The sequence below is a fragment of the Gordionus sp. m RMFG-2023 genome, chromosome 2 (genome assembly GCF_954871325.1).
Source record: "Gordionus sp. m RMFG-2023 chromosome 2, tfGorSpeb1-WG-v2, whole genome shotgun sequence".
Lineage (NCBI taxonomy): Eukaryota > Metazoa > Nematomorpha > Gordioida > Chordodea > Parachordodidae > Gordionus > Gordionus sp. m RMFG-2023.
The window spans coordinates 63,537,279-63,556,936 of record NC_088776.1 but is presented as its reverse complement, the minus strand read 5'-3'; the positions used below and the strand labels follow the sequence as shown (position 1 = coordinate 63,556,936).

General features: G+C 29.5%; 1 protein-coding gene across 1 annotated transcript; it reads right to left on the bottom strand.

Annotated features, from left to right (window-relative positions):
- Window positions 1-6,329: 6,329 nt before the first annotated feature.
- On the bottom strand, window positions 6,330-18,767 carry LOC135924559 (anamorsin homolog). Its single transcript, XM_065459626.1, has 7 exons — window positions 18,641-18,767; window positions 18,456-18,590; window positions 18,340-18,413; window positions 18,179-18,296; window positions 14,898-15,029; window positions 6,991-7,142; window positions 6,330-6,723 (listed from the first exon to the last, which is right to left on the bottom strand). The coding sequence occupies exons 1-7, from the start codon at window positions 18,750-18,752 to the stop codon at window positions 6,616-6,618; spliced, it is 831 nt and encodes a 276-aa protein (XP_065315698.1). The 5' UTR covers window positions 18,753-18,767; the 3' UTR covers window positions 6,330-6,615.
- Between the last annotated feature and the right edge of the window lie 891 nt (window positions 18,768-19,658).

The following is a 19,658-nucleotide window of genomic DNA, read 5'->3' as shown; positions in this document are numbered from 1 at the left end:
AAAACAATAAAAATTATTTAAAATATAAATAAAAAACAAATTTTTTTGTTTTTTTTTTTAAACCAGATCGGCAAATTTTTGGGAAAAAAAAATATATATAATTTTTGGTAACAAAACACGTATATACTATGCAACCTACCCGTTCAACCAAACGCAAGACACGGCCTAAACTGCTGCCGCAGCCAAGGTCGCCACCTCCGGCATAAAACTATAAATAAAATCATCCACGACGCTCTTAATAAGGCTAAAATTCCTAACAAACCTCTCTTTACAAGATGGTCTCAGACCTGACGGTTTAACCTGCACCCCATGGTCCAATGGGAAATCCCTAATTTGGGATGCAACCTGCGTCTCTTCCTTTCCCTCATCAATTAATTCGAACCCTCTTACTAGCGGGGAAAATAAAAAAATTAATAAATACTCAATCAATACTAAATAACTTTATTTTTCAACCCATAGTCATTTCAGCTAATGGCGATTTCTCACAATCAACATATTTTTTTTTTTTAAAAAAATTTTAGCACCTAAAATTTTTAACATTACAAACGAAAAACGCGAAATCAATTTTTCTTAAACAAAAACTCCAATTAGAAATTTTTAAACATAATTTCACCTGTTTTTTAGGAACAGAACATTTTTACTATAAGCTCTTTTTAGAGCCATCGATATTTTTAAAATATACTTTCATTTTTTAATTTTTATATTTTGTGTACATGTTTTAAAGAAAAATGAATAATAAATTTCGTAAATTTTTTGTAAGAAGTTAGTATAGATTTAGATTTAAAAAATTTAAAAACTAAGTATAAAAATGTATAGGGGTAAATCACTGAAATTCTAGGAAATTTTATTTTTAAAAATAATAAATGAGCCCTCCTTGAGCGTTTTTTGGGGTTGGAAATTTTTCGATGCAATAATAATTAATAAAGTTTAGTTACTAAGAAAGTATTCTTAGAAAAATTTAATCTATATTTTTTTTTTTGTTCACCATTTTTAAATTTTTTACAAATTAAGAAAAAAATATAGAGTACATTATTCAGAGTTGTTAAAGGATCTAGATACAAGTGTCTAGATCCCGTATCTAGATATAAAAATGTTGTATCTGTACCTGTATCTAGATAGATTTTTGATTAAAATAGCTGTATCTAGATATTATTTTAGACGATGTATCTGTATCTAGATCCATTTTAAAAAAAGTCTCTTTTAACAACTCTGATATTATTTATTGGTTGTTGTTAAACGACTCGTTCATCCAGAAATATTACGCGAACCTGAAAATTTTGTTCATAGAAGGAACGAAGGTCTAAAACATATATTGTAGAAATATCGAGGCTTATTAGGCAATATTTTTTCTAGCTAAAATATTGAGTTAGCCTTTTTTTTTAAAAAATCGCCTAAAAAACGTGCCGTTTAACAATACTATAAATGTTACGACAAATAATGATGGTACATTGAGTATAGGTCGATATATCATTATTAGGGTCCACAAATTTTCTGCTGTGATTTACAGAGTAATGATCGTATCCATTTCCATTAAGATGGGTTATAACTTGGAAAAATTATTAAATTTTAAGAATTAGTGCGATCCAGAGTTGTTAAAAGATACCTTTTAAATGAATCTAGATACAGATACATCGCCTAAAATAATATCTAGATACAGATACCACATTTTTATATCTAGATACAGGATCTAGATACTTGTATCTAGATCCTTTAACAACTCTGGTGCGATCGCATTAAAAAAAAGATATTTAAAAAAATAATATTAAAAATTTCCCCGAGTTTCAAGTGACTTGCCAAAATATTGGAAAAATAATAAAATATTTATTTATCTTTAAAAAAAATCTTCCAAAGAAAAAGAAAATAAAAATGGAAAAAGAAATTAAAAAAATAAATAAATGAAATGGAAAGAATAAAAAACAAATGAAAAAAAAAAGGGAAAGAATTGTAAAAGAAGTTTATGATTTTTTATTCTCTTCTATGCATTACACATTAGGTAGTTAATCGATATGATCTTCCGACAACGGGGTTAAGGATAAAATGATGGCGGACACTATGCTACACATATGCGTAGGCCTGTACGCTGCCCTAGACATTTCACGTCGGGGCCAATTTTAGTTAGCGCGCGGTAGACGCCATTTTTTTAAAAATCGGACAGCTATTTGTTCTAAAATTTATTTATAAATATATTAAAACATAGATTTAGTATCGTTTCATTTATATTTCTTGCGTTATCTATAGTGACCTATTTAGGACAGCAAGTCCAATTTGGAATTGACGTGCTGGAAACGCAGTTAGAACTACCCAATTTAGCAATTACTTCTCCGACCCAGCTTCGAGTTTATTTCCTTTGGCCTGATATTGAATTCAAAAAAGATTTTCCTTATCTCCAGATTACTTTGATAACGGTTATATTTTTATTATACAAGGTAACTACAATAATATTATATCCTTCTAATTATAAATTTATAAATTCAATAATATATATGTATTAAAATTTATATTCGTTGTAAAAATAGCATTTAAGTATACATTATATTATTTCCCTTTTTATAAAATAATGTGAAAATTTTTTTTGAATTACTTTGCCACGTATTGCTTTAAAAATTTGTTTACTTTTTTTTTGTTTATTTTATAAAAATTTAATTTCATGTTTTTTGTGTTTATCGTGTAATAAAAAGATGTATTTTACATTTTTGATTTAAAGAAAGAAAGAAAGAAAGAATTTTGTTTGTAAATAAATTTTACAAACAAATTTACATTGTTTATACATACCACCATTGTTATAAAATTGTTTTTATCTACGCGCCAATTTTTTTTTCGGCGCGAATCGGCTGCCGCCATTCGATTTTTTTTAAAAATGGTAGCCGATAGTTTTATCGACGCACAGGTCCACAATGCGCATCGCGATTCCTATCCAACATCAAACGTCAATCAACTTACATTAGCAAAGTCAATAAAATATTTCAAAAAAAAAGATAAAATACGAATTTTTGTTTTTTGAAAAAAAAAATGATTCATTTCTTCTCTCTTAAGTGGAAGGGAAAATCTCTCTTTAAGCGGAGCCATTTTAGTGGAATTCGAATTTATAGCGTGAGTACGTCTTCGTCCACGCGAGCAGCTCGTCCGGTTCTGAGGTTGGAAAGTTGCCGAGGACCTTTTGAAGTAGCCAAGTTTACTACTCTGACCCGTGTTGAGGAGTTTTATCAAGGAATCATCTTTAAAATATTCGAGCATGTGTATAGGATTTGATAATTTTTAGAATTCAAAAATTGAAAAGTTTTGGTGTGCCGGGGAAGGCCCTTGGCTTATATTTTCGCCATTTTTTTTTGGTTGCAGAAATTGCATTTCTTTGCCACGGGGGTGAGGGAAAAGTCGTTCTAAATAGATTTTTTGAATAGAGACTTCTGGCTGTGTAGTTGATCATCGTAGCCAAGAACAAGGGTGCCTTGGGAAGGCAGGAACATGGTAAGCCAGTCTACGTTTCCCGTATCCAGGGTGGGGAGATGGCCGATACGCGAGTAAGACGAGGAGTGGGAAGAGGCGAATATTTGAACTTGTGGGGTGGATCCCCTGAAGTTCGATCAACTTTTCAGAGAATAATTCTGGAGACAGTTTCGCCTACCTGAGTAGCTTGGTACTCGGTGGGGTGGAAATGTTGTTAAGTATCGTTTATTTTCTAAAAATTTATTCATCATTCATAAACGTCAATATTAATTCGAATGACAGCTTGATTAAAATTGGCAGTCACAGTTTAATAGACGTTTGTTAGTGTTTTTTCATTATACTTTTCCTTATTTGGAAATCGAAAATAAAAGTTATTCGTGTTAAAAATATAACAAATAGGTTAAAGTTTCGACGAAGTGCTATTCAGGTCAACGTCCATATAAACGGTGGGCGGTGGTTGGCGCGGACGGTGCAGTTTGCTATTAATTTTTTTGAGGAGTATGGGGTAAGCATTTGGGACAGAGTGGGGGGGGGGGGTATAGTGACTAATCTTTCGCTGTAAATTTTTTTCAAATGCTTTCATTATAGGCTTGTTTAATATACAAATATTAGTAAATATCGACCAAATCTATATAATACATAACTTGATGTTCAATTAAAGGGCTACACATTGGCATATGTATCGCTAATTGCGCCTCACATTTACAAAGAATTCCGCTTATTTACGCTTCTCAAATAAATGAATATAACTCGCTTGCGGTTAATGATACGGATATCCCGTTTTGAGAATATTAAAGCACAAATTGAATACTAAATAATTGCCAAGTTTCGAAAATTATTCTTATTTATTTTCGGTTTTGGCAAAGTGCCAATACTTTCTTATTTTGCTCATAACTCACTAGCCGTTAATTCTGCTGATATGCCGTTTAAAGATTCTTGATGTTCAATTAAAGAGCTACACATTGGCATAAGTATCGCTAACTGTACCTCAATTTTTATAAATAATTTTGCCTACTTTACAAATAAATAAATATTACTCGCTTGCGGTTAATGATACCGGATATCCCGTTTTGAGTGGGAAAGTAAGTTTATTTATTTTCGGTTTTGGCAAAGTGCCAACATTTTCTTATTTTGCTCATAACTCATGAGCGGTTGATTTTGTGATGTCCGGATAGAAGTGCAATTAAGGCTCTAAATAATGGTTAATTGCACCTCAAGTCGTTCTGCTAACTTCACGTTTTTTAAATGACTATAGCTCGGTTACGGTTAGTGATACGGATATCCGGGTTTGAGAATATTAAAGAGTAAATCAAATATTGCATTTATGACAAGTTTCAGAAAAGAATCTCTCTTATTTTCGTGTTTTGGCAAAGTGCCAACACTTTCTTATTTTGCTCATAACTCATGAACGGTTCATTTTGCTGATGTCCGGATAGAAGTGCAATTAAGACTCTAAATAATGGCATAAATTTTGTCAATTGCACCTAGTCGTTCTGCCAACTTCACGGACCTAAATAATAATTCTTACACTCACAATTTTTTGTTAGTTGGGTCATAGTTTATTGATAACTAAAGTGAATTCTTTTTAAAATATATGAAGAAATTACCATTACAATTTAAAACGTGCCAAGGGGAGCGAAAAGATTGTTTTTGAGTGGTTTGCTTCCAGTGAACATTCTGTCAAGTAGAGTCTGAGGACACCCCTAATTTAGAAATATTTCCACTATGCGTATTTAATGTATATAAACATATTTTTTAAAAAATATATAGATTAAAAGCTGGTCAAATTTTATCATTATAAAATATACGTTATATCTTGACATAATTCAAAGCGTTTAAAACGAGGCAAAAAATTTTTTAATAATTTTTTGAATGTGTTATAGTAATTAATTGAAACACAAATATATATTTTGATTCCTAAACCCAAGAATCAACGTTTTAATATTATTAAAAAAATATGCTCGGGTCTGTGGATTAGGTCGACTCATTTGGTTAGGTTGGTTCATTTTATTCAACTAAATAACCAGGGTCGTGTAAAACCAACTAATAAACCACACTATTATATATACCTTAGGTAGTATATTATTGACATAAAATTTACTGGCCATTCATAAAATTAAAATATTTTTCATGTTTTTTTTTATTACCAGATAAAATAAAACTGATATATTATCATAATCAGTAAAAGAAAAGAGATTGGCTTTCCCCCCTATGTTTACAATATTAGAGTTGGTTATGAACTATCAAAAGTAATCGATAACCGATATGGTACAATAATTAGAGTTCAATTTAGCTTTCAAATTGTCCTCAAAATCCTACAGAGGCGTTGAACTGAATAGCCCTTTAAGCCTTAAAATTATGATTTTGGAGACCGTACCAATCGTCACATGTACAAATGTGCAGTCAGTTGCGCCACGGGTGAGGGGGTGGTTCCACCCCCCTTAAAAATTTGAAGCGGAGTCCCTTGATATTGCAAAAACTAGTGACGTTCACTGCAGAGGTCATTTTTCCATATGTGAAAAGGTTGAAAAGTTACTTAGAACTTCTAACGGAAACAAATGGTATAACTTATTAAATTATAAACCGAAATTCCATCTAGCTCCCCCTCATCAAAATGTATAAGAAAAAAAAAATAGCTAAAAGGGCTTGAATAAAAATTAAACTGAAAAATTCGCTTCGTCTAAATTAAAATATATATTTCCAGGGGTAAGGAATATTTTTTTTAATGGATCTAGACCTTACACACTGCCAAAAAATAATAGATCTAAGTACAGATACAATTTTCTGAAAGATACATTTCTATTACGAAAGAAAAAAAATGCAAATTGTGCTTAATGCCTAACTCAGTATTCTAATAATAAAACTTAAATTTTTTTTTTGATTCTCTATATAAAATATATAATTAATGATAAATAATAATCATCGTTAAAATTTTGATAATACATATACAAAAAAATTTACAATTATTAAATGTAAATACATTTTCATTAGTGATCATATATTAATTTAAAATTAAGGGTTTATCGACCAGAGGAAGGGAGGGGGGGGGGGCAATATTTCCAAGGAAAAAAATTTAGGATTTGATTTTAATAGGGAAAAAAAGTAAACGCGTTGTTGTAATTGGTAGAATATATATTTTTTTGAAAATCGACATTTTTCTTTTTTCGAGATTCAATTTTGAAGGTAGCTTTCCGAGATGACAATCTTTTCGCCAGGTTTGAAAGGTGGTAAGCCGGCATAGGGACACGTTGAGCATCTGAAAGCGTCTCCGAGATAGCACTTTAACAATAAATAAATAATTCGTATAAAAATAATTAGTGTTCCGTTCTCATCATATTCCTAGTGTCGTTAATTGGTTGGTCGTGTAAAACCCAGACCCAGGATTTGGGTCTAAAAAGGACCAAACCAACCCCGAGCACGAACCGCAGAGCAGGCCTGAGCACACAAGCAAATAAGCAACACTACATATTCCTTCTCTTTCCATCCAATTCTCGTTTTCTGACCCCATCATTTTATTGTTTTTATTTTTATTTTTATCCCCCTTACACTGCCACAACTGGAGGAGTTGGATTGACTTTTGATCTCGATTTTCCCGGTTTGCGCGTTCTTTTCCTTGATAATCTCTTCGGCCAAACCGCAGGTACAGTTTTTGCAGGCCCTCTTTTTCTTGGCGGTTTGTAAAGTGTCCGGGTTACAATCTAACAAAGTAAAATTGGTTAAAATACATTTTCAAGCTGACATGTAGTGTTGTTAAACAGCACGTTTTGAGCCGGTTTTTTTAAAAACGGCAAACTCGATATTTTAGCCGGAAAAATATTGTCTAAGCCTCGAGATTTCGATTAATATTATGTCTAGACCACCCTTGTTCCCATATATGAACAAAATCTTCGGGCTTACGTAATTGTTTTTCTGGATAGCGTAATTGAGTAAGCCGTTCCTAAAAATCGGCTCGAAAGGCGCCATTTAACAACACTACTAAAATGGAAGAATATGGTAGGAATTAGATGTTTAAGATGAAAAAACGGGCTTGTTCCAGGGAAATTTTAAAAAAAAAAATTTTAATTTTGAAATCTTATTTATCCACAATTTTTTTTTAAAAAAAATATAATTTTATCGCTAATTTTTGTTCAAAATCAAATAAGAAAATATAAAAAAGATCTCGTTAGTCAATAAAATTTTAGGGAATTTTTTTAAAAATTCTTTTTGAGATATTCTTTAATTCCGATCACGATGATGATAAATTTGAGGTTGAGAGGTTGGGGGACAATAAAAATAAAAGCCAGTAGAGTAGCAAGTACGCCTCTGCTTCATTATATATCAAGCATATTCCATTTAGTTATAATTAGTGCTGTGAATGTAACGTCAAAAAAGTAACGTCGTTACTTTTTTTGAGGAAAAGGAACGTAATTCGTTACCTTCTATCGTTTCTTTTTTCAGATGTAACGAGTAACGGTAACGCGTTTCTTTTTTGTAGTAACGTTTACAGCACTAGTTATAATATGATATTTGAACACCGATTATCGTTCTATTATTTTTTCTAAATTGTGCCCCTAAAAACCCTGTTTCAAAAGTTTCTAATGATCAAGTTATAAAAAAAATTTCAGAAGATCCATTATTTCACCTATTTCGATATAAAATAGTTTCTTTTTGATTTTAGTGGATAACGGTTATAGGTGCAAACATCTAGTTTCCAAGAAAAATATTTTTTTTTTTATCTTTCGGGTTAATATCATTATAATTGTGTTTTGTTTTTATTCTAAGTATGCTCAGCTCTAGAGATGTTCCTTCAGAAGGAAATTTATTTTCTGGGAGTCGGGATCTAACATAAGGGAAATTTCCCTTGAAAACTAAGAAAATTTTCCCTATAGTTTCCCCACTTTAGGAAAAATATTTGTTTAATTTTCTCTCAGTTCATAATATCATAATTTTGTTTTGTTTGTGTATGTAAGTTCATCTCAGATAATATATAATAATAGTTCAACTCCAGTCATGTTTATCGGAGGCAAATTTTTTTTTTATTGACAGAAATATATTTTAAAAATTTTTTCAATAATAACTTGAGATAAGGATAGTGTAGTAGGGATATAATTACTGGGAAACTTAGAAATTTTGCTAATCAGCATTTTTTATCATACTTCTAGAAAAATATTTATTTAATTTCTCAAGGTTCATAAATATCATCAATTTTGTTTGCTTTTTGTATGTAAGTTCATCATTAGATAATATAATGATAGTTCAACTCTAGCAATGTACATCAGAAGATACATTTTCTGAAAAATATTTAATGGGATCTAACATAGAAGAAAAATTTGGGAAATTTTCCCTGGAAAACTTAGATAATTATTTTATATCTAATCAGCATTTATATCGTACTTCTAGAAAAAAATTTTTTTTCTTTTTTTTTCTCAAGGTTCATGTTACGTTCATTATTAGATAATAAAATGAGAATTCCGCCCTAGTAATATGTTTAAAAGGTATGGAAATTTTTTTCTTCTATTGACTGAAATACATATTTAAAATCTTTAATTAATAACTAAACAAAGGATAAAAGGTTAAACCAACTCTTACTTAATTGTTAATTCAAAAACTAATAAATTTAAAAATTATATATTAAGAGAGAGAGAGAGAGAGAGAGAGAGAGATCTTCATTCTTTTATACATGTTACCAACTACTTAAAGTTAAAAAAAATAGGATTGTTTTCACGAAGTTACCAAGTCCAGCCAACGTGTTGGGCAGTATAGTTCTGATAACTAGATATTTTTATATAGAGATAAGCGACCTAATATTCTTGCTAATTAATGAAGTTCTCTTTTTTAAAACGATCTTGCAAGGCTATACGATTTTATAGTCAATTTCTACACAAAATGGAGGCGGTGCCGGGAAATGGATCCCTTATAGGAACCAGATCAATGGGGATCGAACGTTGCTATTTCCGGGAATCTTACATTATGTAGTGCTGGGATACTTTGGCCGGATCTAATTTTTTAATAAAAGAAAACGGAAGTTGAATAAAGGATTCGATGCTGCAAACCCATTTTCTGGATAATAAAACGTAGATTTAGATGTGTCGCGAGACGAATTGACAAATCGCTAAGATTTAAGGGATATAAAATCGTTTTCATCGTAGAAACGAAGGTAACAAATCGTATAATTGGAATTATAATTCCTACTTGTTTAAATATGGTTTATGTAAATAAAATCGATATCGAACTGTAGAAATAATTTATTTTTTTAAAAAAAAAAAATTTCCCGTTTTTTTCCCACAAAAATCCGGATAAATTTTTCCACCCAATGAGAGTTCCCCGGGAGATTTGAATTCCCTAGCGGAAAGAAAGGAAAACGATCGCCGTGATTTACTAAATAATGAGCATATTTTTATCAAATCGCAATAAGACCCACTTTTATCTCAATATATATCAAAGACCGGCAGGCCCGGCCCTAACCCGACCGGCATTTTAATTTTCTTAAATGAACCCGGACCGGGTCCGAAATTTTCCGAAAAATATCCGGGCCGGGCCGTATATTTTAAAACCGAATATTTGAAATCGTCATTATTAGCTATAAAAATCACGAATTTTATAAAATATAATTTTTTTAAAAAATACATCACGTGGACGGGTCTGGCGGAAAAATTTTTTGAAAAATAAAATCCGCGCTATCGAATAGTGCATTATTCGTATTCGATTCGTTTGAATTCGTACGAATAATAAAATCTACTATTTGTATTCGATTCGAATAATTTTCGAATAATTGAAATGAATTTTCTTGATAAAATAAATCGTACTCAAATATATTGACAAATTTTTTTATTGCGAATTTGATTTCAAACAGAAAAAAATTATAATAACCCGATGACAAATAAATATAATCTCAAGTTATAAACAAAATTAAGATATTATATTATTCATTCAATTTATAATTTTAGGCCAATTTTTAAGGCAAAAAGTTTTTCTTATAATTTCTTCCTTATACGACATGCGGTTTTTTGACAACAAATTAGTGCCAACTGATGAAAGTCTTTCACACGCAGTTGATGTTCCTTGTGTAGATAAATAATCTCTTGCCATTTTTGAGAGTATGGGGATCCTATGTGCATTTGTCTTCCACCACATTAATGGATCATTATCACTCTTTGATCTTGGCTCACTCAGGTAAAAATCGATCTCACATAGTTGAACATAATTTTGTTTAAAAACAATGTCAAGCCTGTTTTGTTGACTTTCATTCTTATTTTGGCAGTTGTAATTATCAGCAGCTTATAAAATAAAATGATATGTATTTAAATGGGGGTAAATTAAATACCTGTATATCTGCTGTAAATCTCTTTAAACTTGTCTGTTAACCTGGATATATCAATATCATAATCAAGAGATATTGATCTATAATATTCTATTTTGAGCCTGGGATCCAATATTGTAGCTATTATTGCATCATCTGCAGTTAAATTGTAATAGCCCAACAATTTATCACATGCCACTTTGAAATCATTGTTAGAGGTTTTATGGAAACAAGGTTTCTCATTTTTTTAAGTGTTCAAGAATTAGAATATAATAGGGTATAACCAAATTATAAGTAGGATAATTTTCCCCACAAACCATATTTGTAGTCTCATACAAAGGCGGATAGATTTAATTTTTACAAGATCGTCCCATTCCTCCTGTATGTTACTTTATAATAAAATATTGTTAGCTAGCCTAATTATGTTAGAGGAGAATGATTCTGATGAAATAGTTATGGTTGATGTTGACAAAATTTCTTCACAAAAAAGAGCGATTATATGGGATCAATATCAACTCAATGGTGAAAAGGCTGCTTGCAATCATTGCAAGAGCATTATTAAATCCAAAGGCAAAACAGCATCGCCTCTTATTAATCATTCTAATAGGTTTCATTCACATCTCTCTAAAAACAGTAATAAAAGTGACACTCATTTAAAGCCTATATCACCTTTTTCTTTATCTAAAAAAAATTAATTATAAAGAAAACTTACTAAAAATTATTAATTAATAATAATTTATCTTTTAAAATTGTTAATTCACCCGATTTGAAAAATTTTATAAATGATCTTGATTCTTCTATAAAATCAATATGCTCCAATACTCTTAAATTGCATATGTATAATAAATTTGCAGAAAAAGAGGAGTTGGTAAAGGATATAATATCCAAAAATAAAAGTCAGATTAATTTTTCATCTGATATTTGGACTAGCCCAACTCAGGTTCCTTTTTTAGGGTTAACAGCCCATTTTATTGATGATAATTTTAAGATAAATAACATAATTTTGGATGTCGCTCCAATAAATGAAAAACATTCAGGTTAAAACATATTTTAAGCCTTTATTAAAATAATTAAAAATTATAATTTGGAGAATAAAAATTTTTATATAATTTTAGATAATGCAACTAATAATAAAACATTTATTGATACATTTTCTTTAAAATATCCCTTAATAAAAATAGGGCACATCTGATGCTTTGCCCATGTAATTAATTTAATATCCAAAGAAATTTTAAAAATTTTAGACCCTTCAATTCTAAAACTAAGAAACATTATTAGAATGATTCATAATTCCCCTCAAAAATTAAATTTATTAAAAAATATATGTAGTTCCCTACATCCTCCCCTAAATTTTTTAAAACCAAAATTGGATTGTGAAATAAGGTGGAATAGCACCTATCAAATGATTGAAAGGGGCTTATTGTTAAAGCCTGCTATAAAAAAAATTAGTTAATGAAGTTATAACTAATATTATAATTCTTCAAGAAAAACAATTATCAGAGGTAGACTAAAATTTATAAATAGGTAAATAATACCTTATTAACATAACATACAGGAAGAATGGGACGATCTTGTAAAAATTAAATCTATCCTATTGCCTTTGTATGAGACTACAAATATGGTTTGTGGGGAAAATTATCCTACTTATAATGTGGTTATACCCTATTATATTATAATTCTTGAACACTTAAAAAATGAGAAACCTTGTTTCCATAAAACCTCTAACAATGATTTCAAAGTGGCATGTGATAAATTGTTGGGCTATTACAATTTAACTGCAGATGATGCAATAATAGCTACAATATTGGATCCCAGGCTCAAAATAGAATATTTTAAATCAACATCTCTTGATTATGGATATATCCAGGTTAACAGACAAGTTTAAAGAGATTTACAGCAGATATACAGGTAATTAATTTACCCCCATTTAAATACATATCATTTTATTTTATAAGCTACTGATAATTACAACTGCCAAAATAAGGATGAAAGTCAACAAAACAGGCTTGACATTGTTTTTAAACAAAATTATGTTAAACTATGTGAAATCGATTTTTACCTGAGTGAACCAAGATCAAAGAGTGATACTGATCCATTAATGTGGTGGAAGACAAATGCACATAGGATCCCCATACTCTTAAAAATGGCAAGAGATTATTTATCTACACAAGGAACATCAACTGCGTGTGAAAGACTTTTCTCAGTTGGCACTAATTTGTTGTCAAAAAACCGCATGTCGTATAAAGAAGAAAATATAAGAAAAACCCTTTGCCTTAAAAATTGGCTTAAAATTATAAATTAAATGAATAATGTAATATTTTAATTTTGTTTATAACTTGATTATATTTATTTGTCATCGGATTATTATAATTTTTTATGTATGAAATCAAATTTGCTATAAAAAAATTTGTCAATATATTTGAGTATGATTTATTTTATCAAGAAAATTCATTTCAATTATTCGAATAATTCGAATCGAATACAAATAGTAGATTTTATTATTCGTACGAATTCAAACGAATCGAATACGAATAATGCACTATTCGATTCGAATACGTTTTTGAATAGGCCTATTCTACAGACAAAATCTTCAGGCTTGCTTAATATTATTCCGGATGGAATATCGAGTTGGCCGTTTTTTTAAATTTGTTATACGGTTATTTTATGATTGTATATATCATAATTGCATAATTTTTCATTTTAATTTATTTTATAAATAATTTCAATTAAATGAAAATTGAAAGGAAAACTAAGATAACAATTTATTTGTAGAAATGTAATGTTTAAAACAAAATAATTGATAAAAATTGTACGCTATTATTTTATGTTATATTACCTGCAACGAGTAAAAGATTTAAGACATATTCCCGCCAAAAAATTTTTAAAAAAAACGTTCAATTTTAAAATTTTTGGCGCCAAAAATAAATCATTCCAGCTCGTTGAACTTTGAGCCACGAGATGGCAGAAAAGGTTTTTCGGATTTATATCGATGAAATTTCGATAGGCTAAAATTTTTGATTTAGGTGCCATTTTAAAAAAATCAAGAGAAAAAAAAATGGAGCTGTTTAAGAAGAGTTGAAGTCACTTTATCATGCGTGTCGCGTGTTCAACTGTCGCGTGATAAAATGTCGTTAAGCAGTTTTGACAACAATTTTCACATTATTCCAAATATTTATATTATATTCAACACGTTCCTCGAGGAATTTTTTATTTTTTTACACTTTATTTCTACATCTTTCAATAAATCACCTTTTTTTTTTAAATTTTAATAATCTAATTTTTCCAGAGTAATCTTTTGAGCAAAAAAAAGTGAGAAAGAAAGTTTTCCGATCAACTTTCACCTAAAATTCCTACCTTGTTTAAGTGAAGGAAAATCTTTTATAACTTTCGTGCGCAAGAAATCTTTCGAGAATATTCGACGAATAACGGACACGTGTCTATTACTGTTGACGGGATTTGCTCGACAGGAAGATAAGGAGTACATTTATTATCAAGATAGGGGGGAGGGGTGAGTTATATTTTGATTAAATCAACTCCACGTATAAACGATAATTTCGCTCGCAGATAAAAATAGGCAATTTTAAGGACAATGATAAACGGCAAATGCATACTAAACATGTAAAATCCATATTCGTTACCGAGTACAACTAAGGAATTATTCGATCCGTATCAATATGAATATTACAAATATTCGATTCGAACATGCGAATAGTACAAGTATTCGATTCGAAAATTCGAATAGTACAAATATTAGGCTCAATTCGTATTTTTGTACAGGTCTAAAAAAATTTGACACCTGTCAGGTCTGTGATAAAAAAAAAATAATATTACTAATCGGTAGGAGTTTTCTTTCTTTCTTTTTAATTGGTTAATTTAAAAATGGCGCAAATTTATAAAGATGATAACTTTTGTTTTTTAAGGTCTAAAATGGTGTACCAGTATTTTTTGAAACAAACCACATGGCAAATATTTAACAATCAAAACACAGTTATGATATTATATAAACTTTTGTAAAATTATGGGCTTTTATGTTTACCGCCCATAACATTTACCCTAACCTGCTTCATGATCAAAAAATGAAAGAGTTAATAGATAGATTCCCCTGCTAATCGACCCCTTACTTCAATAATAAATATGTAGTTTTTCCAGGAAAATAAATTAAGATTGTAAAAACCTTTGGGTGGTAATTCTAGTGGTTTGATTAAATCATCCGGATTCAATAAATCGTCGGGATCTATCAGGTCATCATATGTATCGTTGGCGGACAAGGACCATATTTTAGTAATTTCCTGAAATACTTTATCATCTACCGAATTATTTATTTATTTTTTTTTAGAAAAAATTTAAAATATAGATAGATTAGAATCTTTAAATTAACATAGTTTAGTTTTAATGAATATCAAGGTTAGGGTCTCGTCTTGAACTGATTTTTAAGATCAAACCAAACAATGGACCACAATATCTTCACAAATATTAGAAAAAATAAAATATAATATAAAAGTAATCCTAACACTGGCATGAGGGGCAAATGGAGCACTTAAAATCCCTGTAGTAAAATGTGTACCCCCCCCCCCTACCTCCATCTCAAAATTATTTTAAAGATTTAGGTGAATACAAAGTTGCTAAAAGGAACACATTTATGGGCGCTAAGCACCTCTAAGTAAAAAAAAAGGTTGTGATGCCTCCTCTAGTACTAATAAGCATATTTATATTGAAATGAGATAAGTTTCAATTAGGTCAAATATTATCTTCACGATGCATTTTTCATAACCTAAACCCAATATTCATGATATAGATTTGCATCATGCTTTAATTCCTCTTCCGACATCGAAACGATCCCATTATAAATGAATGAATTGGCAGCTAATTTTTCATGTATATAAACATCTTGAAATATTGATATAACCAAATTTATTTAAAAAAGCATATAAAATTGGATTATTTTAAAATTTGTTCGTGGGATGATTTTATTTGTTCCTAGAAACCACTCCTTGAAATATTTTTGTTTGGCAATACATTTTAAATGTAATTTTAATATTCCAAGATGATTATATATTAAAAAAATATCTGTCAATCTTTTGCCAATTTCGAAAATATACAGATTTATAACCAGGTTATTTTAATATAGGCAAAAAAATGATGTGGCCCTATGTCTTTCCATATAAGACTTTGTTGTTTAAATTGAAGTTTTTTAAGTTTTAAAAATAATATTAAAAAAAAATAAAGACACATATTTTATGTTGTTTTAATGCACAAGTAAAATGCTTTAATTTCTATACACATCTGCTTGAAAGATTGTTCACAAGTAGTGTTTGCAGTGATCTGGTTGAACCAACTGACCAGTCCATTATTGTCTCATCTGACTCTTGGGATCTGATGGGACAGTCCATTTGAACAACATGGTTTGATGGTCAGGTTCAGTCCTGTCCAACTGAAGACTGATTAAAGAAGATAAAAGTTTACTATGATTTGCTTTTTGTTAATGTACATGTACACATAAAACGTGATTATTTAATGCCCAACACTTACTATTTTTTCTTACCCAACTGGGTGGTTCCGTCCTTGCGGGGGGGGGCGGGTGATATATAGGAGGCTGGACTTACGAAGTTCGTTTTATTGAAAAAAATGATGAACGGCGTTCCTTTTATTTTTGACGAACTTTGAAGGTGAACGCGTTCCTTTTTTATGACGAACGCGTTCGAATTTAACGTTCGTTCAATTTTAAAAATATTTTTATTTTTATTTATTTGAAAAATTTAATATTTCCCAATTTTTTTTTAAAAAAAGTATTATTTATAGTTTTTTAATCAGCTGTGTATTTCCTTTTCACATTTCAATTTTTTTTAAAACATAGTTTATTAATTTGAATATTATTGTTTATATTTTAACTTAATAGATTAGCATGAGCATGGATATTATTATTTAATCCTCATCATCTGATTCTGAAAATCCAAAATCAGATGAATTATCATTACTATGGCCAAATATGATAATAACATCCTATATTGAAGGAACTAATCCAATGCTTACCAAGTGGCTAAAAAGTATTATATTGTCAAAATCTTCAGGTTCCAATTCAAAATGACATTTGATTTTAATATTAATTATTTGATTTTATATGATATGATATAACTAAGTTAAATCATTAAATTTGAAGAAATAATGCATTTGGGATATTTGACCCCTACATGATAGTTATTTTAAAATTAAAAAAATTAGTGGCCTCAAATATGGTCAACCATTGATAGACGCTGTATTAAATGGGATTAATAAAAGGTATTAAACCTATCACTCTCAATTAATTACATATTTTTATTTTTTTTAAAGATTTGAACATATATATAAGGATCAATATGTTCTTTCTGCAATTATACATCCATCATTCAAACTTCAATGGCCATGGATAAAACTTCCACAGAACGAACCTATTAAAAATAAACTTTAGCGTTATTGAAAAAAATGCCATGAAAACCTTAGAGAACTGTTAATTTCGAGATATTCTTTTTTTGTCGTGAGTAGAGAATGGATTGGAGGAGGATAACTTTTCTCAATTTTTTGCAAATAATAAAACAATGTTTTTAATTAATTCTCCACGTTAAAAGAGCTGTTTATTAAGTATAATACCACAATCCTCTCATCTGCCCCTGTAGAGCGTGTTTTTAGTTTAGCTAATGTCGTATTAACTGCCAAGTGTTCCTGTCTATCAGATAAATATTTGGAAAACAATTGTCATTAAAATTTAATAAGAAAAATTTTTTATAAATAAAATTATCTTTTTATTCGCTATATTATATTATCAAAATAAAACTATATTATTTTTTAACATGGCTAAAATATATTGTATTAAAAAATATAAGTTTTTATAAATTAAAATTAAAAATTTTGAACGGTTTTATGAAGGTCTTTTTTTTGAACATGAACTTGAACGTGTTCGATTTTTGTCAATGAACGTTGAACGCGTTCGATTTTTTTAGAAATGTTTACAGCACTATTTAATGATATAATTAAAATATTGGTAATTTAGCACTTTTCATATTTAATAATTTAATGCAGAATAAAACTCTTATAGCTTAATTAAAAAAAACATTTTTTAGATGGGACCGGACTGACCAGACTGGACTGATGATCTGAAGGTTTGGTCTCACTTGACTTAACAGTCCATTGGTCTAGGTTTCATCTTAAAAAAATAGGACTGGACCGTTGCAAACAGTATTCACAAGGAAGTGATGTAAGACCAAACCAAAGACATTGTAAAGTTAAAAACATCTCATAAAATTAATTATAAAAATCAAAACCATGGTTAAGTCCCAAAAACTGATATATAGACATTCACTGGGTTTGATTATTTTAAAATCATTTTAAGTTAATATTCTAAAAATTGTGTCCAATATAAAATAATTCATACTATATATTTTGTTCTTATCTTCATTCATTTAAAATATACTAAAATATTACCTATTTTAGCTGGCTCTTTCTTTTTCATATTTAATTTCATTCCAGAACCTAGAGCAAAGGAAGTTTTTTCACAAGCTAATCCAATAAAATGGTCATCAGCATTTTGATAACTTCTGAGCTATGTTAAAACATTATTTCTAAAAGACATTGTTTGTAAATACCTTTGATATATTAATAAAACCAAGAGATTTTATTAAAGATATATATTTATTATAACTTTCTTCAGATGGAATATCTAATGCATTTATATTAATTTGGCATCAAATATATATATAACTTTGTATGATTATGTAAAATTTTATTAGAGCTCCTGGATTTAATAAATTGTAAAATTTATTTATCTCAGTTACAAAATCATTTTGACAAAATATAAAATTGATAGAAGCAAATTTTGGAATTTCTATTTGTAAATCTATTTTATAAAAAAAATAAAAATATATGTAAATTAGAAAGTTAATTAACCTGATGATTGAAGTTTAATTATATTTGAATTAAGTATACCAATTTTTTCTAATAATTTGTCAGGATAAGTTAATTGATCATCAATAACAGTTAAAGAAGTTTGATTTTCCATCTCTATTTATTTCTTATCTTATCTAGCACGTTGGTCATAGACCTTCCCGAGGTGAGCGAATGTGATACGTGATAAAAGCGTTTTCGCCCTCTGATAGTAGGTACAACAGTTTTCCTCAAAAAAATCCATCAATCTGGTTACTTAATTAGGGGAAGAAAAGGGAGGAGCACACGTTTGTGGGCAAGCTGCACTTACTTGTATGCACTCCGAGAACTGTTGTTTAAATGTTTAAAGGCTAATAGCAAAAGGAGTTGGGCAAAACAAAAGCCTAAACCCGAGAACTGCAAAAATAATTTAATTACTTAAAAGGTGGGTGGTGGCTGATTTTAAGTTTAACATCTTTATTGTAAGTAAGCCTAAATGGTTACTATCAATAATTGAGAATATGTTCATATCAATTGAATTTCGTATTATACTCATAAAATAAATAACCTATTCAGTTTACTGCAAATTTTGAAGTAGAGCGTAAAAATTTTAGTGAATGGATAAAATCTAGTCCGCGATAAATTATGGACTACCCAGCCGCAATCCCACTTATCCTGTAGCACAAGAATTTTTTTAAGGTTATAGCAAAAAAGTCTTTGCAATTGATAAGGATATGAAAGAGAACAGGATCTATGAGGCCTACATAAAAATGGAATATTTCTGTAAACTTTGTAGATTTAGGAAACTGCCCTCTATAGTTTTAGGAAATGGAAATGTAAATATTGACCGGGATGAACAAATAGCATTAAGGCTTGATTGTTAAAAGTCGGTATTCGACTCACGGAAAGCAATACCAACAAACATAAATACAAACCTCGTTCTTTCGTCTGGATTTTCCATGAATGAAGTATCAAATGCAGTCAAAAACTAAAGAAAAAAAAAGCTCCGGGGCTTGATAATATCACAGCAGAATATCCAAAA

Bases quoted from the DNA above. Each gene is read 5' to 3' on its own strand.
- LOC135924559 (XM_065459626.1), bottom strand. From the start codon at position 18,752: ATGGAAAATCAAACTTCTTTAACTGTTATTGATGATCAATTAACTTAT. The intron at 18,591-18,640 runs GTTAATTAACTT...TTTATAAAATAG, and splicing joins AATTAAACTTCAATCATCAG to ATTTACAAATAGAAATTCCA. The intron at 6,724-6,990 runs GTAAGGGGGATA...TTATTGTTAAAG, and splicing joins ACTCCTCCAGTTGTGGCAGT to TGCTATCTCGGAGACGCTTT.